The 25,870-nt window shown below is 36.4% G+C and overlaps 2 protein-coding genes across 6 annotated transcripts in view; both read right to left on the bottom strand.

Annotated features, from left to right (window-relative positions):
• LOC108741634 (protein unc-13 homolog A) overlaps positions 1-5,403 on the bottom strand; it is a 105,088-nt gene extending 99,685 nt beyond the window's left edge. For 2 of the 5 annotated variants that reach the window (XM_018476492.2, XM_018476495.2), the window contains exon 1: positions 59-5,403. In XM_018476492.2, coding sequence (XP_018331994.1) covers positions 59-4,534 — 4,476 coding nt within the window. In that variant the 5' untranslated portion in view covers positions 4,535-5,403. The remainder of the gene's footprint in view (positions 1-58) is intronic. The other 3 variants (XM_018476491.2, XM_018476493.2, XM_018476496.2) reach the window with 2 other exon arrangements.
• LOC108741635 overlaps positions 4,664-25,870 on the bottom strand; it is an 82,674-nt gene continuing 61,467 nt past the window's right edge. The window contains exon 2 of the mRNA XM_018476498.2: positions 4,664-4,740. Within this exon, the coding sequence (XP_018332000.2) occupies positions 4,705-4,740 (36 nt within the window). The 3' untranslated portion in view covers positions 4,664-4,704. The remainder of the gene's footprint in view (positions 4,741-25,870) is intronic.

Here is a 25,870-nt window from a genome sequence, read left to right as displayed (position 1 = left end):
TGCATTATATTAGAATGACGTTTCAACTTATTTTCTGAAAGTCTGTCTCAATACTCACATTATCTTTCTCTGGAACTGGTTCGGAAGTTTTGTCTTGATTGGTCTTTTCTTCTGCTTTGCGTTCTTTGAGAGCTTTGAGCAATTTCCATCTGCTGGTTGCATCTTTAGAAGATTCCGATTGTTGTGCATCATTCTTTTCGTCCTTATCAGAAGCAAAGTCTTTCAATTGCGCCTCGGATTGATTATCGATTCGCGGTTCGTTGTCATCTTCATTGAGCTGAGAAATTTTGGAACATAAAGCAAAATCAGCAGCCAAATCACCGTCATCGAACTCTTCAGGTTGCGGACTGTCCGGACCTGATGTCACACTTGAAGATTTTTCCTCGTATTCATCTTTTTCCGTATCATACTTCTCATCTTCGTTTTCACCTTGGTATTCGGCGGCGGGTGGCTCGTCTTGGAACTCTTCTTTTTCTGCTTCTCTTCGTTTGGCGGACGCTATAACTTGCATATTGTAGTCCTTTTCGTCCAAAACTCCTTCGACTATTTTAGTTTTCAATTTTAGTTCTTGTAGTACAAAGGACATTTTTTCTTTGATGTGTTCGTCGGGTTCAAAGGGTTCGTCTACTTCGGGAACGTCTTGGAGGGCTTCTCCAATCTCGAAGTCTGTCACTGACTGCTTTTCCATCTCTTCTAATTTCTTCAGTTCGTATCTATACCATTCGTCCTCACTGTCAATGCTGTCTTCTGTACTCTGCCGTCTGGAAGAGACTCTTGAGCCACTTCTCCAGGAGTGAGTGCTCCTGTTGTCTTCGTCTTCGCTACGAAAATTTGGTATTTCTAAACTTTGCTGTTGTTTATTAGTCCATCTGTTGCTTCGAAAATTGGTAGATGATTGTATCTCCTCTGTCACACTTTCTTCTTCGGGTAATGATGATGGCGGTAGTTGCGGTATGTTAGGAGGTTTCGAAGCTTTGGGTTCTGTTACTGCTTCTTGTTCGATGTCGGGCTCGTCGAATATTTCTTCGATTTTTATTTCGTCAGAGATTTGATCGTCTGAATATGTCGAGGTTTGTCTTTGTCTATATTTACCTAGAGCTCTTGAAACTGCGAATTCCATGGATGCAAGGGTGACTTGAGGTAGTTGCTTGGTTTCAGTATTCGGGCCTTCATCTTGTGTTTCCGATGATGCTGAACTACGTTTGACGTCTCCGATCGTTGCAAACATGAGTGCAGCGGTTTCGACAAGCAATTCGTCGTCTTCACTGTTTTGATTGACGGAATTTGTGTCTAAATCTTGAATATTGACGGAATGAGAATTAATTTGTGCGATCTCTTCTTCTTCTTCTCTTGTATTGATTACTTCGTTGGGCGTTCTTTGGGGTATAAGGGCGAACACGTCATCTTTTTCAGCGTGGCTCTCTGAGAGTAAGCTGAAGCTGTCGTCTTCTTCGGAAGCTGCTGAGCTCTCCATCGTCAAACTCCACTCGTTCTCCGATTGTTCAGGATCGGATAAGGATTGTCCCTGTGGGTCCTTCTTTCGTCCTCTGTGCATTAAACCTGACACTGTAGACACGAGAATGTTCTTCTTTTTTTTCTTGGGTAACGCTTGGGCTATGTTTTTGTTTTGATCTTCGCCGGCTTTTGAATTTTTTGCCCCTGATGGGAGCGAGTAAGATCGATGCCTTTTTGTCAGATGTAAATCTGGAAACCAGTTGCTGACAGAGTTCATGGCGGATTTTAACGTCTTGCCTCGTCTCAATTTTTTCGGAGATTTCTGGTTCCGATTGAATTCCTGTGTAATTGTTATGTAACCGGTTCTGGTCATTAGCAAATTGTCGGTTTCGTACGGTTTCGTGGATGGTTGCGTTATATATTCAGGTACGTTCTTATTTTTTAAGTCTAGTTCTAAATACGGAATGTCCGGCCTTTGATTTCCCGACGCGTTATTGAAGTCGGCGGGTTGCTGAAAATGGTGCGTTTCGTTGGTTCTGTAGTACTGATACGACAGCCTCTTGTCCGGATAGGCCATGTATCCGTTGGTGTTTTCAGGCGGACGTTGTCCTACATTTTCCCTATTTTGCGAAGTAATATTTTCTTCAGGATAATTTCCAGTTGACTGGGAGCGTTTCCTCTGTTGCGGTATTACTTCGTACCTTGCCGCCGTCGGGTAATAAGAAAGGGCGTCGGTAATATTTCCCGTAGGATATCCCGACCTGTGCCCGTACTGTTTGTAACTTTCTTGTGATTCGTAGCTGGGGTTTGTTTCAAAAGAGAAGTCCTTATTAATTTTTTTCCTTTTTTCGTGATTTCGAACCGGTTGCGATTGGTTATATTTTTTGCTGTTGTACGTTTCACCATCACCGAACGGTTCCACGACGTCAGGGTAATTAGCACTCAGAGTATTGTCGAAGTGACCCATCGTATATACAGAACGAAACGCCTCATCTTTGTTTGTTGCGGCAATGGAATAAATAACAGAGCTGTCGGCTGTAGAATACGAGAACGAGTTGGCCTTCATGTGACGGAATTTCGTCTTGGATCTGGGACTGACGTTAATGTCGGATGCTGGAGCAGGTGCCGGTACGAAGTTCCCGGACGATTCTAAAGAACAAGGAGATTTGACGGTTGTGAAGGCAGACAGTCTGTGCCCGCCGGGTAGGACGGCGCTATTGTCTAGGGCGTCGTTAGCGTACATTGAATTGTTTTCGATGTCATTGTTGATCGGAGCTGACGAGACGAAAGCCTCTTGACACACGGGCGATGCGGACTTTTGGTGCCTGCTAAGGCTCATTTCCAGGAAATAATTTAGCGAACACGTTTTACTATTGACGGCGCTTTTTGGCGATCCTTGAGGCGATTTTTCCAAACTTGACCAGCCGCTCATCGAAGACAAACCGGAATCCGACTTGGCAGCCATTATATTCGCTTTGCTCCGTTTCGGGGAAGTCCGTGGCGATTTCGGTGAATGTGGTGTTCTTGGACTGAGACGGTCGATGTCGTGATTGGCTAAAGTCGTTGACGTCGCTGCACTAGTACTTAGGAATATACTTCCCGTTAAATCGCTGGTAATAATAAAACTATCTTTGGACACTACGAGACTTTCCAAAGCGTCTACTGGAGCTGGTGGCGGGGGAGGAGTGTTCGAGGGTGTCTTGGAATTTTTCTGTACCTGTTCTGCGCCTGTGGGAGAGTCTATGTATCCGTCTTGGCGTGTTCTAACGCTACAAATTGACAATGTAGGCGACAGTGGCTTTTCTGCTCTCGTTATAAAATTTTCTTTACTCGCGTATGAGGATGGAAACGAGGTTTCGTTTAACCGGTTCATTTCTAGGATGCTATTATAAAATGGGTTCTTTGATGCCGATGTTTTCTGCAAGAACTCAGCCGCCTCGGCATTTTGAACTGCCGTTGTATAGGCGAGCCGGCCCGTTACAGTGGTATAAGGTTCGCTACACGAGACCACCTGATGCCTTCGTCTTGGCGAAGTTGGTGTTTTTATGCCCCCTGACAGTGTTTCGGCCACTTCGTTGTCGGTTCCCACAATACTCTCTGGTAACGAGATCCTGGAACTGGGTCTATTTGAAAGGGATGGGGATGACATGAACTTCCACATCTCTGAATCGTTTAGGAATTTTTGCATGTGATCGTCAGGTTTACCGCATTCGTCTTTTGCCTCCGCTTCGAGCAACTGATTTTGGAGTTGTTGGATATTGAACGAGTCTTCTTTTATTTTACTACTTAACCTATCCAATTCGCTTAATTTTTCCATTGTAATGTGATCAATTGAACTAAGCTGAGCTAAATCTTGCTCGCTAACGCAGGGAGAATTGCCGCGGTAGTCTTTATAATCAATAGCACTAAACACTTCTTGAGTTTCTTCGTAACGTGCGGCATCTTCCAATCGTTTTATTTCTTCTCGTGTTTTATCTATGTCGTTGACTTCTTCTGTCTCCTCTTCCCAAATCATTCCCAAATGCGGTGACGGTCTCATCTGCTCGCATCCTATTAAGTCTTCCCTGTAGGCCTGGTTTAAACTCCTGTAGAAAGCTTCGTCTGGGTCGCGGGTATCGGCCAATTCCGATGAAAAATCAATTCCTTCGCTTATTTTCGAATTGGAATGGTTTGAAGGTTTTGCAACGTCCACGCCTTCTTCTAAGCCATCTTCGACGGTACCGTTGCCTAATATTTCCCGAATAACTTCCAGCTGACCCATTCTACTATCCAGTTTGAGTCCCACGTCTCCACCCATTTCTTGAAGGATATCAGCTCCTCTAGTGTAAAAGCCAAGAAGTTGAGAGATAACTGACTGCTGGTCGTACAGTAGCCCTTCCAGTTTTTCCAACCGTTCCCACATTTTTATATATTCCTGAGACAAGAGGTCTAAAGCCCTCCACGCGTATTTTAGTTCCGTTTCCAAAATTCCAAGGCGGGTGCTAAGCCTTTCCATATAATCACTTATAATATAGTCCATGTTACCATCGCAATTCTGATCGGCGGATATGGGGGCCATGGCGTCAGTGATATTTTCCATGGTTACAATTACAATCGGAGGAATGGCATTTACGTAATAATTTTTTTGAATTCTAATATTCGTTGTTGTCGGATAAGTTCACCATTTTCACTTTACACATTTAAATCTAATTTCCCGAAAAGTCACTTTGGGTTTTTGGATAATTTTATAAAACTGCTCTGTTACTGTCGTCATCGTCTGCATACGTCGATCTCCTCTTCATGCACCTGAAAATAATGCGCTGTTAAGGGGAATATTTGGGCGTTTTCCCAGCCCTTTGCTCAAGTGCGATAATAGTAATAAATAATTAGAATATTTCTTCAGATTAATTAGGACCGGTAACTATTTGTCACTTTAATTTATGCAGGTAGGTATTATAGGACTAATATGTATTTTCATGCTTATTAAACCGGTTATAGGATCTAAGGCATTTGTTAGGTTTCTAATTGAGAAAGGAAAATGCGCGATTAGTAAATGGTTTACCCGGCAAAAGTAAAAATAGAATTTAACACAGGAAGTGTAACGATAAAGGACAATCAATCTACTGTCACTGATACAATTTTGGGAACAATTTACTTATACTTCGTTTACTTTCTCTAGCGATGTGCCCCTTCCAATGTCTTAGATGCGCACTTGCAAAATCGGAGGTAGGGATAAAAAAGCACATTATACTCTCGACTCTTGTACATTAAAGATACTTTTTGGTACAGTAATTGGCAAAAGTATTGTTCAATCATGAATAGTAGTGCGTGTCGAAAACAAGCTTTAAAACCTTTAATATGTCTTTAAATATAAACAAACATCTCGTTGATATTTTCAGTAGTAGTTGGTACCAATAACAGCACAATAGAGCGATGCAATTTTAATGGATAATATGGTCAATTTTCCGTGCAGTACTGTACGGATTATACGCTCCTCACCGGTTGAGAGTTTTACCGAGAGTTGTCTCCTTTCTCTTCTGGCCTGGTGCTGTTCTTTTCTACTTTGCGCCGGTCAAACTAAAGGTCACATCGCTACAGAAACTAAACGAAGTATAACTGTGTCATGAAAAGTTAACTGTAGACTCAAAAGATTAGAATTTATTATGAAGATAACAATATTAACGATATCGGGGATGGGTTTAGACTGGGAACAAGAGACCATCAATGTTAAGCAAAAAAAAAACAAAGAGGATTCTGAAACCCTTATTGTTTGTTTATGTGTTAACAAAAATGGTCTACTCAGCTTCACGGTTCAGTGATCTCACTTGGAAATCCCAGGATCATTCAAATGTCTCCCTTGGGCCAGAGGTGAGAGATGTGCAAGACATCACCGTTTCGCTGAAAATGTTCCCTTATTCTTTTACTTCTTATATAAACCTAAAATAAGGGTCTCCAAAAGTAACTCGGGCGCAAAAATTGAAGTAATAAAATATATAAGTATAGGCTTTTACGACCGGTGTCTTTGCAATAATAAGAAATATTAGGATTCGGTATTTCTGGTCATTGTCTTGTGAATTTCTTCCCTGTCTGTACAATTATCTTCTCTTATAGCGATGTAAAAATAGTTACCGTGTAAATGAAGCAACTACCGTTTGTGAGTAAGTCTATGAGTAGTGGGGTAGCGAACTATATCATAGTGGTGTATATTTAAAGCATTTCTTTTATAATTTGCAATTGTAAATTCTTTATTTTTAACAAAATATGCGAGTGACATATTCAATTATTGAGTGAAATAAACTTCTAAAAATCTAACGTTTACATTTATTACAGTTATTCTTTTTATATTTGCCAAATGTTTACCGTAGTTTCACTGTTTTGGACACCTCTCCATTAATTTCTTTTAATAAACATAAATTTAATGGTCTGAACTTACGCTGTTCAGATACAAAAGTTTCAGTAACTGATATAACAAAAAAATCGTTAAAATACCATTTTTGCTTTCAAAGAAAACTTATTATTTAACAACAATGTGGCGAACAATTCGGAATCGAATGAACGGTGTAGAAAAAACAAAACGTAATTAGTTTTGATTTGGCTGCTCTCAGAAAACGGTTATAATAGTACAACTGACTGGCATGTAGCAGAAGCGAAATGTCAAGTGAGATGTAAACATGCATCTCTCATACGCCAGCTGTCTCGTCTGCGATATTACTAAATAAATTTCATTACATTTAAAAAAAAAAATAAGAAATTTTAGAATATCTAATATTTGTAGTCTCGACTAAAGAAACAAGATCTCTCTATATCACTTATCTTTACAAAGTATCAGTAATCAATAATGATGAGAATGATGAAGGACATTTATAAAGCAACTTATTCAACCCCTAGACAGCATTCATTAACCATTTGAATTTATTGGACCAATATAGTTAAGAAAGAATTTTTCTAATGCGTGTGTGATCAAACTTCTCGCACTGCCGAAAACCCGATTCTTTCTCGTCAAGTGGTTAAAGGATAGAATAACGAGTTCACTTAAATTCTGCCCTAACAATAATCCACTCGTTCGGAAAGGTCCTTCTTTATAAATGCCAACTAGACAGGGGTTGCAATCAATGGATTCAGACGGTGAGGATATTCTTCAACTAAAACTCCAGCGTTTTGAACAGAAATTAACCGAACAAATGTCGAAAATAAATTAGATTCTTCGAGTAAACGTTAAATCTATGGTAAGAGGAGAGGAAAGAATTCTTGCCATTTTCTTGAAGCTTTTCCCTAATCATAGAATTTATTTGTTCTTTTGTTCGATCAGTTTCGGTTGTTTTCATAATTACATATAAAAAGAGGTTTTTGGTAGAATCATTTATCTCGTTGGCTTTAATTTTATTGCACTTTCCATTGCATCGGTTACTAGGTGCAGGTACAATAAGGTTTCGATTTTTCAAAAGTTTTACGATCAATTTTATTAGAATTCATTTTACTGAATTTTGAAAATATACGTAAAATATTCACTCAAATCTAACGTAGTCGTAAATCTACTTTTTTCAATAAAGTGGTCAATTATTGTAATGGATATTCATAAATAGAACTGTTGAATTAAATCAGGTGGGTGCCTAACTTATTACGTGTAGATGTTACAAGTAACGATTAATCATGTCTTCCAATGAACTAGCAAATTACTAACATATTTCAAGTATTAATCATTTTCGATTGATTAACGGCACCCTACCTTTGATGGCCCATTCGAACTTGTATATTATGTACAGATTTGTTAACGAAGAGAGGTTCAAATTGTTAAATTGTCTAAATTTTGGATTTTTGATGATGGTTAGATCAAATTACTCAAATCTAGAATTTATAAACATTGAAATATACTAAGATGTTGTATGAAACCATCCAGTTAAGTTATTCCCGCTCTTATTGCAATGCAATTCATTAAAATCACCGACTTCTGTGAATTATAAACTTCTCTGCACCTGTTAAACAGGCTTTTCTTGGAGGATTGGGTCCAACATGTTGTAAAAGTCAAGAGAAAATGTACATCTGCACAAAATGGTTAGTATAATGGACATAACAGGTGGCTAAAGTTGACCACACCTTACAGCAATTCTACTCGAGCGACAATCTTATCACTTGTTATCGTGTGAACGCGGCATTAAACATTGAAAACTGTTTCTCTTTCTTAACTTGTTGCACACTGTATTGTTCCTGAGGTGGACCAAATGCACAGCTTACATATTTTTAGACATTCATTGTAAAGGTAATTCTACCGTTTGACATACCGAATTACGAAAGGTGAAATCCTGATCATACATAAGGAATCCAACAGGCTATAGTTAAAGGGATCATGTTGTTTCTTATTCTAAGATGAAAAGGGTACCTATTAACGTTGATTAGTACCATTGTCATAAATGTAGTGAACTGTAATTTCGTCAGGTTAGGAGCTCAAAATGTAGTAGGTAATAAAGACAATGGTTCAGCATACCATTAGCTACGTAGTTGGATGAATTGAATACCATTCATAAAATACGTAGATTAGGCATGGGAATATCTATTCATTGCGCAAGCAAGAAGGCAGCAGCTAAATTTAATTGTATAACCAACAGTTAAAACAGCTACTGTTTCCTCAAGTGTACCATCTGACAATCTAAATTGTAGAGCATGCAGCTTTTTATCGATAAACAGTAGCAATGTGGTTAGAAATGTTTATAGAAAGCAAGGTTCAAACATTAAATGTAAATGATTAACACAATGAGTTTTCTTGCTTCTAAAAAATATCCTGAAAAATTTTTCTTTTCTTAACTTTTTCAACGGGCAGTTATAGAGCTGGGGCTGCAACGTGTAGAGACGTAAATATTAGGAAGGGAGTAAATATTAAGAGGAAAGATTAGAAGAAGTGGCTGATTTTAAGTATCTAGGAAGTCAAATCAGTCAAGAAGTAAGGACGGAAGGAGTAGTAGGGATATAAAGTAGAGGATAGCGCAGGTTCGAGTCGCCTTCAATAAAAAGAAGTTGTAAACGATTAATTTTGAAATTCGAAAAAGATTGTTAAAGGTTTATGTTTTGAGCGCGGCGGTGTACGGGTGCCAAACATGGACAGTGGGCGCTGTAGAAAAGAAAAGCATATAAGCGTTCGAAATGTGGTGTTACACGCAAATGCTGAGGATACCGTGGATAGAGAAGGTTATTAATGAAGAGAGATTAGAAAGAATACGAGAGCAGATGACTGTATGGAAGAAATAGGCGAGATAGGTTGGTAGGACACCTTGTCAGGCATGAAGGTCTAGTCAGAGGTCTAGAGGAGTAGAGGTAGACCTAGATTAGATTACTGTTTGCAAATAGTTAAGGATGTGGGCTGTTCTAGTTTTAAGGAAAAGAAGATTAGTTCAAGAGTCGAGGTGCGTGTCCAACCAGTCTTAGGACTGACGACCTTATGATGGATGAACTTTTTCAAAAGAAATTTTGAATAAACTCTAATTAACAAAATCATTAACATACTATGAAATTTGCTATTCATAGAAACGAAGCTTCATTTGCAAGTAATCTCTAAAACAGGGAATTACGTTTATGATTTGTTTTTCACTTTCAAAAAGAACGCTAATGTAACTAACCTAGCACATAACAGTTTTCAAATTCCAAATGGAATTTTGCATGATTATAAAATCTTGCTTTCATTTCTTCAATAAAAAAATTAGAACTCGGTCTGTCGAAGCTTCATCGATTGTTTCTCTGTTATACTTGTATATATTGTCAACCGAGTCTGCTAAAATGCAATTTGCGCAGTGGAACGTGCTTTTATTCGAAATCGTTCCATTAAAGATCAACGAATGGTCGTAAACGTTTGGACAACACAAGAACAAATGGTTTGCGCTCCGATGAAATCGATGTGTACTGGTGACTTTACTTTAAGAATTACGATTAGCAAATGTACCTAATTAAAACCTGATTACAATTGCACGGCTTTGAGAAAAGATTATGCACTTAGTGATTATTATTCTATTTTATTAAAACGTATTATATTTATTTGAAAATCGCTACAAACTATGAGGAACCCTACAACACCTACCAATAGCAGTTTAGGTTAAGATTCCAAAAGGGATTAAAACAAGGCGTAGTTATGACCAAAACAGGACCAAGACGAAGATTATCCCAATCTTGGCATTGATCTTAGACTTGCTTATTCGGTCTTAGTGTTGGTAAAAAATATGAAAAAAAAGTAGTTTGCTTCTGTATTTCAATCCATTCCAAAAACATTCTTCTAGATTCTATGCATTTTCGCAAGATCAAGACGTAAACCAATTTTGCTCATCACTAGCATCAAGTGAGCTATGGTCCCGTGCTTTTTGTGAGACATTAAACATGATTCGCACGATACTCATTTTTGTCTTGCGGTGATCCGGCTAAAGATTTATTTTGATCGTTTAGATCTACACAAGTCATTATTTGTGTAGAAAAATGTCGCTCAATCCATCTTACAGTGAATCCTGCTCTAAAGAAATGTATTTCGTATCGCTTTAATCCTTTAGAACTGCATTAAACAACTATATCTCGTAATCCTTTAAGAACTGCATGAATTTTAGGATGTTTTTCGCCACGTCACTGCAGGTAGATATTTTCTTATATGAAAGCACTTTTACATAGAAAATTCAATCAGGAACTGTCGTAAGGTCATGTTACCACCTAATGCATTCCCGGAAGTATGAAATGGCTTATGTGAACACATTTTTAAAAGTAACGTTCGGTTTGAAAGGTGTAGACGGTTTTGACGGTAGTACATTACGATTGGAGATCAGGAGACTTATTTGGCAGATACTAAAATTAATCTAGATCAAAAATACATCGTAAATAATTTTCGAGGAGTAAAGCCTGGTAGCAAAATGTATAGGTGCCTATGTATATCTCAATAATACTAGCTTATCATAATATAGACGCATTGCTATATTATTTTTATTAAACGAATAAAGTCTGAAAGCAGATAAAGTTTACTTGAAATCGATAAAAAGTACGATAATACACAAAAGGCGATCTACATATTAATAAACTTAATGACCTTTAAAATGAAAACATGGTGGTAAACGACAATGCCTTTAACCTACGTTCTGGTGTAAAGCCGGAGAGTAAGGCGGAAGGCCGTCTTCAACCTTCTTTTAGAAATAATAAGATTGGGTGGATGATATTTGAGAATAGATGGATAAAATGGAGACAAAAGAGAAGTGAAAGGTTAATGCCCCAGCTTTAGCTATATTAGACCAGTTTACTTTTCATGGTTCATGTGTTTCGATCAGTAAGGCAAAATCTGGGACAGTGATATTTTACAGGTAATTATTAATTTCTTTTGTTGTCAGTTGTCTTCCAAACCATTTCCACGATTCCTGAAAGGAGGAAGAAGAGGGCTTCCTGGCTTTGAAGTAGAATGCAAGTCGGAGAGTACTATAGTTAATAAAATGAGAAAACTGATCGTAATATAAACGGAAAATAGTTTCGCAAGAAAGGAAAAAGGAAATTTCTCTCTAATGGCGAAGACAATGAAGTTAATTTTCCAACTATTTCTGGGTTCAATTGGACAATGTTTGTATTGGGTTGAACGAGTGGCTTGGCAGTCAGTGAAGATACGGAAATGAATCTACGGCCACCAATTTAACCCTGGTCACTGGCAGATAGTCTGCATACAAGCTAATCCAATAACGCTGGTCGGACGGAATAATTACTTCGCCGAGGAACGATTTTAACACTATTCAAAGCGAAGCCAGATTAAACTGGGCTGCTGCTGGCCTGGCTGGATTTGTCTTGTACTAATCCACATTCAATGGGCAACGAAGCGAAAAAAGAGAGAGCGCTACGTTTAAGCACTTTTTTGTTGAATTAATTTTGAACGTGTTCAAGAATACTCGTCGTTCGACTAACAAGCGGTTATATCTCATTCCACGGTTCATAACTTTTAGTTAGTAAGTGTGAAGCATTAATACGACTGGTGTTTAAATTTCACGTTTAATAAATATATTCTAACCAAGGTGCTTCTATCTTGAAGACGATACTTATAAAATTCGAAAAAAAACAAATAGAAATATCGGGAAAATAATACATTAAAGTACAATTCTTAAGCTTTTACTTTCTCCCAACTTGTAAGAAATTATTTCATTCCGTCATACTGAAAACTTTTTCCGCCTTTTCTCGAATCCAGGATTTATAAGCTGCCTTCACCTCAACGTTCGAAATATAATGATTAACCTTGGGATGTTTGTTGGGTCGACAAAAAACGAAATGTGTGCCGGAGCACATAGAAGAAGTGAAACTTCAGCGGACAAGTGGAAAAACGAATCGCTACAAAATTTTTACTTCAACTTTTACGGGCAGATTGTTAATATACTTGTCCAATTTGAAAACCTGCCCGTAAATAGAGGCGATGATGCTCAGCCACGTGGAGAGCAGAGGTAATAAAACAACAGCTGAGCACAGCACACGCAACCAGGACTCTAGCGGATTCCCCTCTCTCCGCCCCGCCAGCCTTTCCCTCCGTCGCTGCCGCCTGCCACCACGCGATATACCGTCTTCCCCCTCCACGCGGCCGTATTGGTATTTGGGGAAATAAGGGAGATGTGGAATCGGTTCAAACCACAAATTTCTTCAGTTGCACGCGAGATATGTGAACAACCCTTGTCTCTAACCACTTTAACGGTATTATAGGTACTACAAAATGTACACACATTAAATAACATCTATGAGGTAAATGGACGAATGTTTATGAAGCTTCAGAGCGCCAGAGAACTTTCATTACGGCACATTTACAATTTAGGATGATAAGAGATCTCCAAATAATGAAATGAACGTGCTGACCGTTGATAAAATGCAAATGGACGGAAAGGTCGCCGAACATTTACTTGCTAAAACACGTTTTTACAACTGACGATAACAGCGTGAAATGCCATAATACTGGACGCCAATAAATAACAAAAGAACGGTGTATGTCGCTAAACATTTTATCGATTACAATCTCGATACGAAAACCCGAAATAAATAATTGCCAAAGAGTTATTGCACTATGCTAATTTTAATGAGCTTTTTCCGATGATAATCTCAAGCACATTAATATTGTCCTTATCAAAAATAGCACGCAGGTAAGTAGAAAAACTTTACCAATTGCTTTCTACTTGAAAACGATTATAGAAAAGAAAATATAATTAAGATTGAACTAGTTATGAGGAAAATTTGTTTTGACTTTACAGTCTTGCGAAACCAAACCAAAACCAAGACTAGAAGTATTTGAACAAAACCAAGACCTAATAAGCAATCAAAGTTCAGCGATCACAAACCACTTAAAAGAAAAGAAACATAATTTTAACATAAAAAATATCGCCAAAATTTTACACATAAAAGAGAAGATTAAAAAAGCTGAATATAATCTAGAAGCAATAAAAATAAAGTCGCACTTAATTCCAACAATAATTTAGTATTAAACGAAACAGAAAATGTATAACTATGTTCAACAACACCCACAATAATAATAGCAATAATAAATAATAATATATTACTGTTATACACTTTAGCTTTTGAATATGCCTCAGTGGGTTGAAATGATACTGTAAAGCAGTTTATTTGTTAATAAATAAATTAAATATTGTTTTATTATAATTTACTATGCTACGCTCACATCAAGTAAAGATTAACACAATCAGCTTACAATTTCTATATTGCCTTTAAACCTACCTATAGCTTGTTTTTAATTAAATATATAGGTGCTTTTGAAAATAGCAGTTGAATTCTAGTTAAGATTTTCTTCGACTCAATCAGATGGTGTTTGTTTCGCAAACCTAATTACCTACGCTCTGTTTTAATTCTCTTTCCCGAAACTTATGTTGTCCTTTAATGAGCTATCCTGCAAAAGGATTACCGAGTGTAAGAGTTCGTTCCTGTTGGAGTCTATTTCGTATTTCAATTTCTCATCGAGTGCGATAAATTTTTCATCCTACAACGTTCTTGCGGTTTTTGGGAAAACCCGAAATAAGAAAAGGTAAACTCTTAATCAATTTAAATGGCATTAAGCTTGAAAGGGTATATAAAAAGCATCTATTCGGATCGGAGACCATTACAAGGGTAAACACGAGAACCAAATTGGATGAATTCCAAGTAGAAGTCCTTCACGATATTCGAAATAATCTTCGGGTCTCATGAAAACTATAAGTTACCAAGCAACTTTATTTCTATGTTAGTGCCGTTGCGTCTTTATCCTTTTATTGAATGGATACTATGCCAAGTTTTCTTGAAACTTGTTACATAATACATGTTTAGTCATTGATCGATACTTTTTAAAAGCTCAATGAATGATCTTCGATTATATTTGTTTGAAGTTCTCAACATTTCTCAACGATTCCGATGATTTAAAAACAAACTTATAGAAATACTTTCTCAAAAACTGACTTATCAATTTAAATAAAAACTATTCACTTATTACATAGAGATACATCAATAAAACATTCGATAATTATAGAAACAAAGGTGTTATATCGTTATTTAATTATGGACGAACGCCACAGGCTGCGATCGATACGGCGGGACCTCTTATAGTACATCCTACAGTCCTGGAACCTGCGGTCGTAAATCATACACGCCGAGATTACACAAGACTACCCTACAAATAGATTTTACGTGAAGTCGTTATAAAATATAGACAGTCAGGAAAATTCCACGGGAGTAGATAAAGACAGGTGAAATACGGTAACTTCAAATCGTGATATAAATAAGCGAAATATATAAGCGATAGTAGTTATACAATGGCGTTTCCTGGACTAAGGATTGCACGTCCATCCAGTTCTGTGTGACCTTGAACCATCCGCTTACCTCTATTACGTCACATCCTTAGCCGATCAATAATCCTCAACTAAGCCAAAAAAGAAGAGAACGACCCCTAGGATATGGTCATAATTGGATGGTAGCGCTATTCTCAGCCCCAATAACGTCATTGTTTAACTACTAGCGATTGTCAAAAAATGCAAGTGTACCTAAGTAAGTGCCTTAAAGTGTAAAGTAGGTAAAACTATTTACTTTCTAATTATATGTATTAGTTGCCAAGAGATGATAATAGATAGTATTTTGTCAGTTGTTTATAAAGTACCCATCACTCCAACCTTCCGTTCACTTGAACCCAGAAGAAGATCGTCGCACATCCCTTTTTTTGCAATAGCTGGATTTTTACTGGCACTTCATTTATGCTTTCGCTGTTTTGACAGGCAGATAAAAATAGATTTATTTCTAAACATACTACCTCTTTTCACATAATAGATTCCTTTATGCACAAGCCTTTTAAGATAAAGCGACAAAAAGGTTTCCTTACATTTTGTGCGTTACCTTAGATCTTCAATATCGTTTCGAAAGGCGTGAATAGATTCAGATTCAATATGAAAAAGTTTCCTACATTCTGAATTGATGCACATTCAATGCCGACAATACAGCATAGCAATATTCAATTTCTTTAGAAATTTTTATCAAATTTAACGACAATGCAACAGGCCAGATTATTAGAATTTTTGATGGAGGAATGCATAGAATGTGTAATATATAACTATAAACTATATGAACAGAAAATACATTATATTTGATAGCTATTTCAAGAATATTTGTTAAAGAGCAACTTTAAAGGTATGCATTCAATTAAGTTGCATTATTATTTTAATTAAAACCTTACCATGATACGTTAATAATATTGCAATCCCTTAGTGCAGGGTTTAATTACCTTTAATAAAAAGAAGTTACTTCTATGTTTACGAACGTGGACGGTGGGCTCGGCGGAAATGAAAGGAAGGTAGATAGAGAAGGTTAGAAATAAGGATTCAGTAGGATAGGTTGGGAGAAGACCTTCTCATACATAAACGGCTACTTACAAATATATTAGAAGTAGAAACATAACTTAATAGGAGTAGAGGTAGACCTAGATAGTAGGGTAGAATAGACTGAAGATGTGTGTACAACCAATCTTATGATCGACGACCATTAACGATAATGATGATGTTTTAATATTGCCCTATTTCAAATCTCGAGTGGGACCTGGGTAGTATATATAGTTATCGTGCAGCTTCCAACATTGCCCTTTATTTTAGTTACAATTTTTCAACCTTTGTGATGTAAACCATGCATGGAGTGGTTTTGAGTTAAGTGCATTTTCCTGCTTCGGTATTAAAGCATTAGCATACAAGGCTAATGCAAATGTATTAGTAGTAGTCCGTTATCCTTAATCCCTGTCCTTAACGGCGTCTCCTACAGCACTGCACGTAGAAGTCATACCGAGGATAGTCCACTTATTAGTAAAAAAAATCAGCAAAGGATAAAATGCAACTGATTCCATAGGGATCAGACCAGATGTAATTAGTTAGTTAGTTATAAGTGTGAATATTTTTAGGGGATTGTTCCTTGTTGATAGATGAAGACAATAGAGCATTATTTATAACTCTGTTTTCGCTGAACAAATCTTGGCAGAATTCATTTCGTTTTCATAAGGAAAACCAAAAAGCAAACAACGCTACTCATTTATTAGTAAAACAATTGATACTATAAGGATGATGAACTATTAGTTTGATGTTTGCTGTCAAGGAACGTAACAACTTTGAATTCCAAGGATAGTAAGTAAGTAAGAATAATTTAATCCTCGAATTGACAGGTTATTGAAGATTTACAAGTACTCCTTGTAATAAAAAAAGTAGGTGACTCACTTATGTGGCTCTTCTTCTTAATGTTAACAGGCACTGTTGCCAACCTACTACAGGAAAAAATCCCACGCACAGGTCCAAAAAATCCCATATTCTCTCTAAAAATCCCTCCATGCGCAGGTCCAAAAAGTCCCATATTTTCTCTAAAAATCCCTCCAACTTATTACTATTATTATTTTTTAATTAATTAAATTAAAAATGCAGACAAAACCAGGCCTTGGGGGTTTAGATGTTCGGATTTTGGAACAATACACCAATTCAAACATTTACTTTTATTAGTTTTAACATCTGTTTCTGATCTGTTGACTGGTCACTTTCAAGATGTTTGCTGAAGACCATACAATGATACGAATATAATATACAATTCAAAAAAGTTCAAGACAATTTATTGTAGGAACTTGAGCAGGTACCTGCTGGCTGCACCAGTAGGCTTGAACGCACGTCGCCGTCGTATATGAACCGTTTCATCGTACAACATTGTACGATTATAGCTGACAAAATTTTACGTTTACAATTAGAAAAATCAGCGCCTTCATAATATAATATCAGGTCAACAAAATCAAACAAAACCAACCAGAAAATTGCAAATTACAAAAAATCCCGCAAAAATAAGGAAAAATCCCTTTATCCCTCGAGAACGTCAAAAATCCCTCGAATCGGGATAAATCCCTCGAATTGGCAACACTGTTAACTGGCTTTAATATAGACACTGTAATTTGAAAGCAGTTTTCTATGTAAATATGATTTTATTAGTCGAAACCATTCCAAAAAACCGTTTTTACTTTGTGTTTGTTTTGCTAGGATACTTAAGTATAGTACTTTTTCGAGTAAGTATTTTAATTCGACTTTGCTCAGATCGAATGGCAATGTGCTTCGTGTCTGCAAGCAACCTCCATTTTAAAGACGTAGTGCGTCAAGCACGAGACCACCTATCCTCTCTCCTTATTTAATATTTCTTGCTTCTAAAGCACATCCAAGCCGTGCTGCAATGTCCACGCTTGGGTGCAGCACTGAGGAGGATTTACTTTGCTCGCTTCTTCCAAATCCAATAAATAAATAAATAATAAATTCGAGTGAGCGTCATTTCAAGGCGTTAGTAACTTTGTGTTCGTTGCATTTGCGCGATTTGCTTCAAAAGAATAATTGTGTTCGTAGAAGTATCTCCAGTATCTAAATTACGCTACGAGAAGAATTGATATGAATTATAAATGTTTTGTGGGGATGGGTGGAGACCCAGTCGCTGTCGAGATATCGAGATACAATCTACGTTCACGTTGTCAACGCAGCACTACCACTGAAGATGTCAGCCGCAGTAGCTGACGAAACGTCTGGACGGAATCGCTCACTTAGACCACGGGCCGTGGCCTATAGCCTATAGCCCGAATCTGCATTCTACTATGGATTCCGGCCATGAAAGCCTTTGTTCTTATATAAATGTTTTAATTTTATAAAATAGTTAACAACTGTGAAGCTGTTACTTACGTTACTATAATATTTCTATCAAGACAAGTTTAAACTAAAGAGTAGTACAGGGGATGGTAACCCACCCCCGCAGCGTTAAAAATATAACCGGTACGCAAGAGCAATTATACACCATGGCAAATAACAGAGATCGTTAGAAAAGGTAAAAAAAATAATTAGGTCACACAAACAATAATTGAGTGTAATAAACCTCAACGACAGGAAGAAATCTAATTCTCGAATCTGTAAAACGAAACAGCAAAATATAAAACTGACGGAAGAAAGGTCACTCCAAATAATCAGCGACTCTATCAACCGAGCTGTTGGTCGCCTTCCTCATTAATTCACATTGTTGCATGTACAATACAGAAGTACATTTGTGTTTAGCAGTGTCTGCGTGACAGCGTATCGTATTTTAATTCAAGGCGGTGGTGAAATATCAAAATTGTTCGTTTTTGTTCAGCGGTCGTTGGAAAAATGAATATTTTCCCTTCTTATGAAAAATCCTCTGCTTCATTTGACAAGGACTGGAAAATCTAGAAAGGCAAAATCTTTTTTTATTCGAAAAGTTTTATTGCCATACGAAAAGTGTCTCGTGACTGACGTGGGCACCGACCAGAAACAATAAATAATTTTACATTTTATTTTCAAATATTCTCCCTCTTCAGATAATAATTTACTGACAAAAATGATGGCACCAGGATCCCGGATTTATCCGGGCAGATGTGGGACATTCAATATGCGAAGCTAAAGCCTTGCCCATCCTTATGAAGATGACAATCCGAAAACATAAAGAAGCTATCGAATTTGAAACGAGCAACGTATAAATCACACCCGAAATTACATGCGATGATTCGCATGTTTTGTGGCATATGCTATGAATAATAAAAAGAAGAAAAATATAAGGGAGTCTAATGATAAGGAGCACAGAGGGGTAGACATTTTTAACTGTTACAACCAATAATAGTCAATTAATCTCTAATATATGACTTTCGTCTGACATATGTATGAACTTTAACGCCAAAAAGAATTATTTGTCCCATAATAGAATACGGAATTTAATTTTAAAAGAGTAGTATTAAAGGCAAAAGAATAATGACATCCTTCATGCAAATATTCCAATGTTGTCAGTATAACCTAAGGCTTTTTAATAAACCCTAACTCAAACCGCACGGACGCCCTTGTTTTCGCTTGCTCGACTGCAAACAGAGCAATAAAAATGAACTGTAAGATTAAGTTTGAAGTCAAGGCAACTACACTTTACCATAACATAACCTACATTTAGGTTTATGACACGAGCGTCACGATATCGAAGCACGTCTGGTAAAGTTCATCAGAAAAGACAACAATATTGTTGAGAGGTTTTATGTAGGTATTGCGACTTCAGAGAGGATCAAATAATTCGAAGTGGTCTGTATTCTGTCGAAACTGCCAGACGCAGATCGCGATTTCGATCTTTTTGGATCTCATCAGCGCGTCGCAGACAGCTCCGACAGAACACAGACCAACTTTTACCTGCTATCTTAACAGCGCGTTTTAGAAAATGCCACAAATACCGCGTTTACCGCGACATTTGTCGTATTTTCTTCAGAGAGGATACCACATTTTTCAAACTAAAGAGTATTATAGTGATAGGAGTAATAACTCCTAAACGAATTGATCTAAAAGACATCTTCACTAACTAAAGAAAGAAAATGGTGGCTCGGTGCACTAAAATTTCCTTGCCTAAGTGCCTTTCGGATGCGTACTGACTTATTGCGCAGTGGACCACCGAGCAAAACTTAGTGACGTTAATATGGTTCGATCCGTCCATCAAGCAAGCCATGTAGTTTCTACTTTCTACTGCCATTTTCTTGCTCCAAACCAAGTTATTGTACTATACAGCCGACATAAATATAAATACACCTGAACTATTTTAACAATCGATATACAGAAAGATTCAAAATAGCCCATTTTGAAATAGGGATTTTCACTATTATAATATAATTATTAAATATTGTATTTTGAGTAGCTAATTCTAGTGAGACAAGGTTTGTATTTTACAAGATATAAAGCTAATGGAAGGTAATTGATTTCAAAATATTCGCTATTATATTTTATGTTCATCAAGATATAAAAGCGTTTTATTAAATAATTTCGATGAATAAGTGTGATATAAAATTGTTAATTACACCCCTGCATTTTATGTTAATATCATGGTTATCGTACCTATTTGTGATATTTTGCATTTTACGAATTGTACCATTAAATAGTACTAAATACCTACGTTTATATCGATTTTAAGCGCACAGTTGCACACATATATAGATAGACAGCTTTCTGGAAATTAAAAAGTCACTCTATTTAATTGACGACATGCCTCAAACAACCCCATAATATGTAAAGTGACCATTAACAAAACATGCTTTATTACAATCATAAAATTAACCGATGCAATCTAATTAATGTTTAATGCTTGTGCCTTGACCTATAACCAAGTTGGTCAAACAAGATTAAAAAGATTTCGGCATATTTTTAAACCGAGTCCTAAGTGAGCACGAATGACTATAAACCCGCGGGAGTCTTCGAGGGGTCAAATGTTTTGACGGACCTTGTATATCACCTACAAAGTACGTGGAAAACAAATTCTCCGTAGATTATACCGAGTTATAATTTGCATTTTGCATGATAATGTAGAAAAATAAAAGTTTTAAAGCTACCGGAAAGACTGCGAGGCTGTTTGTAGATTAACCAATAATCATTCCTCCATTAACATTTAATTATTACGTGGAAACTCACCTACTTTATAACAACAAGGGCAGTGGATATAATTATTCACCTTCGCTTCAATAATTAATGAGAAAAGTAAAAGCCTTTAATATAACCATAAATTCGTAGAAATTGTGTGGTGGTTTAGGTTAAGGTCATATTAAGGTCTTGACAGTCCCCTATTATACGGCGTGTGGAGTAACAATCCATACTCCGTGTTCGACACGGACTGGAGCGGACAGACGCATCCTAGCGGCTTATTTGACTTCTTTTGATGGTGATAGCGGACGCGAGAAATATCGATACCCTCCACTCTTCGTGTAACATGGCCTCCATGCTCCACGCGCCGAATGAAGGTCATGTTACACAGCGCGTGGAGAATGGATCGGTATTCCACGCGTCTGGCGCCGTTGTGAAAAGAAATTAAAACCACTAGCAAGCGCCTATCCGCTGCAGGCCGTACCATGTAACAGGGGTTTTAAGTAAAACAAAATTGTGATGATTACGAAAATTTTACCATTTTTTATTAACTCGCTTTCTTGTTTTGTTCGGCATAAATTTAGCAACTGATTTAAAACTAACTTTCCGGTAAGTTTATTTTAATTTTTAATTATACCTAGATACAAAACAAACATTTCTAATACTTTATTAAAGTAAGATTTTTAACTCTCTTACGTAAATCGTTTGTTTAATCTAACAAGTGGTTTTTTAGATTAAACAATAGGGAAGCAGAATATCTTTGTAATACCTACTCAATTCCATCGTCGTTGTGACCTTACAAATGCGCTCTTTTCAATTTTGTTCCGTACGTCAAACAAATTGATTTTTTTTCTCATCATTATACGTTAGCTTTCGCGAAGCAGAGAAAAGCAATTGGGAACCGGAGTGACAACCAGTTATAAATAATGCACACAGTTTCTGCGACTTCACGTTTTTGACTTACAAACTTCTCTTCCCGCTATATTTAATGAAAAGCATCACATTTGTTTATACTTTCAAAAAATTGCTGCTCTCTGAACTCAATATTTGTATGCTATGCACGAAAAGTACATTAATGTAGAACGCAGGAACGCAGGACGAGTAGTACCTATGCGGGCATCTGTGACTCCTAAGAGAGTACAGGTCGACACAAATAGGAAGAAGTGTGAATTGTTTCCGCCTATGAATGCGCGGTAAACTGAACTTCCAACAGAGATTGTAGAATGTTCTGTTCGATAGTTTGGTGAGGTAACATTCAATAATCATAATTACTCCTGTTGGTTCTTGTTATTTGTGTGTTTATATCGTTTTTGCTATTGTAATTGGTTTTACTGGTAGATTACGGTTTGCATTCTTGAATCCACATGTGTTTTTTTTTTGTTTCACTACGAGCTGCAATGATTTGTTTTATTTTTACTCAATTGTTGCAAAGCAGTCGTCAATTTGGTTAGCAATTCATGTGGGTCCCTTCTCCTTGTTTAGAAAAATCTTCCTTATTCTGTCGTCCTCCTTCCTTCGAATACTATCTTTGTCTTTCTTCCACGCATAAACGCTGAAAAAGTGAAACTTCGAGCTGTTCTTGTCAAGCTGTACCTATAAGTCATACGTTATATGTTTGAATTATAAACTCATTTAGAATGAAACGTGGTTTTAGAATGAATCGTCGGAGATCAGCTTTAAGAATTAAGAGAATACCAATAGCTCGCAGAAATTCTTCATTTTCCGATTTCACAGTAAAAATAGTGCACCAATTGAACTAACACACTTTTATGAGTTATTCTATATAATCTCCTATGTTCAGTCATGGATATTTTGGCCAAATGTATGGCGTCATATTATTCAATAGCAACTCACTTTTTTTTAAAAAACTATCGCTCTCCAATCTCTTAGTAGGTATCTATATTATGATCCAATGTAGCTATAGCAATTTTAATTAGAAGGAACTTTTTCAGTGCAAGTCGTCTGTGAGTTGTAAAATAGCATCTACGAACTGTATCTATAACAATTCCATGGGTCAAAATCAAAACCTGGTGATTGCCTATCCAGAATGCATCTGCTTATATCCATTATAGCATTTTTTGAGTGACTCAAGTCACCTTGCAGAAAAAATTTTCGTGTTAATTCAAAACAGTTCAGTTTAGCTCTTTGTCTTTTTTAATTTAATTTATCTCTTTGTAACACAATAGGGGTAAATATTGTCCAAATAGATATACTACAGTAATACAGAGTGACATAGAGAACCGAAAATTAATCCGATTTGAAATACGAACTCGGTAATCTAAACGTCTGAGAAGGAAATAAATGAGCTAAGAGCAAACAGACGATGTCTGATTTATGAGAATTCATATTTGTATTCGGGACTTAAGAAAATGAACCAGTCAATATAGCTCTGATGAAAATGGAACCAAAAGAACCGGGAGAGCAAAGACGAATTGCTTGTCAAAATATTTTCCGGATAGGCGAATGGATCTAATCAATCTTTTAATATTAAAATTATTGGGAAAAAATATGAAACAACGACGTAAACAAGAAAAAATTTAATCCTTTTTTTTGGGGTTATAATTGCTCATCGAAAATAAAGATTCCTAACTTTTTTAGACCAGCTTTGTCCTAAATAAGTGTCAGTGATCACTAAAAATACAATAATTTGATAAATAGTCCTGACCAATTTCATCAGGATATAACTGAAGTTTTTAATTTTCTAGGTTAAGCATACACTTGACGCAGAAGGATAGCGACAGTCCTTCTTTATCGAGACGAAAAGAATTTTTTGTCTATCCCTGGGGAAAAGGTATCCTATATCCTTTTCTGTATCCCTGACAATGTGTGTACAAAATTTCACGATGATCGGTTGAGTTATTAAGGCGTAAAATGGTAATTTATAATGTTATAGTTAGGATTATCACCACCTAGTATAAAACAAAGTCGCTTTCCCGCTGTCCGTCTCTATGTATGCTTAAATCTTTAAAACTACGCAACGGATTTTGATGCGGTTTTTTTTAAAAGATAGAGTGATCTAAGAGGAAGGTTTATATGTATAATACATGTATAATATAGTAGGGAAACACTGATAATTTTAGAGGTTTCTAATGTGATGTCGTAAATAAACACATTTTTTGCGCTTACATTGCAAACGCTGGCTGAACCCTACGAGATAGATCAAAATAATGTACTACAATATTATCTCTTAGGGATAACCCACAATAACCATTTTTATCCTTTACTTTTTATGAGAAATAATTACTTATTTACGAAGCGATTGTAAGCAATACAGCATTAATTCTTATCCAATCAAGTAGCTTAAATGTAATGTGCATTTAATGTAGATCAATATGGCCCTTTACAGCATGTAATTTGAATGAATATTTTCGAAGATATTACAGACTTAAAATGCAGGGACATGACAAAAAAACAGTGAATGTTGTATATAAAATCATTCCGTAGTACTTTCAGGGGGTATCTTTTGAAAATTTCCCCTTTTCAATAATAATCTGAACAAAACAAAAATATATTTAGTATCAGCATTGCGCCCGTGCGAAGTATTAAGTAATAATAATCTTAAAGGATTCTCTCCTATAACAACCTGAATGTAAACAGGCACTTCTGCAATACCAACTTTTAATTTGATTGCCTGTTGATGTCGATATCAGCTGTACATATCTAGTTACCTATGGCTTCCTGATACGAAATCAGTCATTAATAAAATCAGCCGTTTCCGTGACATTATTCTGGATAATTGGAGCATGCTTGACAAACTTCTGTTTAATGAAATTAGGAATGTATGATGTTTCACCACATTAACGAATAATAATAGGAATTAGCTTCACATTACCTAATAGATATAAATGGATAGAGAAGATAATTTATGTCTAACAGGGATGTTGACGATCGTATAGTGTATGATGGTAACTTGTCCATTTGTTCAAAAAGAACAGAAAGTCAATCGAGTGTGATTTTCAAAGACACAAATTCAAATGACTGAATTTGAATTTTGAATAATCAATTTCTGTATTCTGTGTTCTGTAATATATTTAATGTTATTTTGGTGTCCCTGCATTGTTACAGTGAATAGTTTTATAGTTAGGCATGATCATTTAATAAATCGTATTTTGAATATTTATTAAATAAAAGTCGTTCATTTGTATTGAGTATAATAAAAGTTTACCACCACAATGTATTTGTCTACATCATGTGATATCTGTTAAAGACAATGTTACAATCCATAACAGGCAGGTATAATAATATTTTCGGCATAAACGCGGTAGATACATTTTTGAGAAAATTTCAAAAACTTCTACTCTAGAGGGTTTCAACCTAGGCAAGGCAAAGTTCAATGTACAGGAACGTTAAAGAAGATGATTATTTCGTAACGACTCGTTTCGTTGTTTTCATTTAATCTTTATGCAAAGTGCATTCAAGTACAGCATGCATATTTAATGTCGCTGCATCTACGAGGCACTAGTCAGCAAGCAGGAAATCCCTGTGGAATCCCCGTTGCTGTCATCAAAAACTTCTCTCTTCTCAAGTATTCCTCCCTACATAATAATAATTCCCGGACCCTCTTTACGTGCAAAATACGTTACTTAGACCTGATAAAAACTTCATGAAGGATGAGGTGCTGATTTCGAGAGGTGCTTATGTCTTAAAGTGACAAGAAACTCTCTAGAAGTACATAATTTCATAATGACATTATTTCTGATAACATAATAAATTATGCTAAATAGAACTTGTTTATTATTGATGAGCGTGAATTATCATATACTTTTATATGTCAATGTGTATTGTGAATAGGCATTAAGGATGCTTCATTTTCCTGCGTCCCTGTTTGAGGTTGACAGTAGGTACTCGTCCTTGGCTCGCGTATACTCAATTGGGACGCGTCAATTTAAGTTGGAATGTGTACGGCATAAGTGTTATGGTGTGTAGGGATAAATCCGTTTGATACTAATCCATTATCAATGCTTATAAAGTTATTGCAAATTTAATGACATTGTGGTAGTAAAATGGGAAATTTTAGTGTTATGTAAAAAGTGGTAATCAAATTAGATTTACTC

The sequence above is a fragment of the Agrilus planipennis genome, unplaced genomic scaffold, assembly GCF_000699045.2.
Source record: "Agrilus planipennis isolate EAB-ADULT unplaced genomic scaffold, Apla_2.0 scaffold259, whole genome shotgun sequence".
Taxonomy (NCBI): Eukaryota; Metazoa; Arthropoda; class Insecta; order Coleoptera; family Buprestidae; genus Agrilus; species Agrilus planipennis.
Note: the sequence above shows the minus strand (reverse complement) of the source record. Positions and strands in the feature narration are given on the sequence as shown.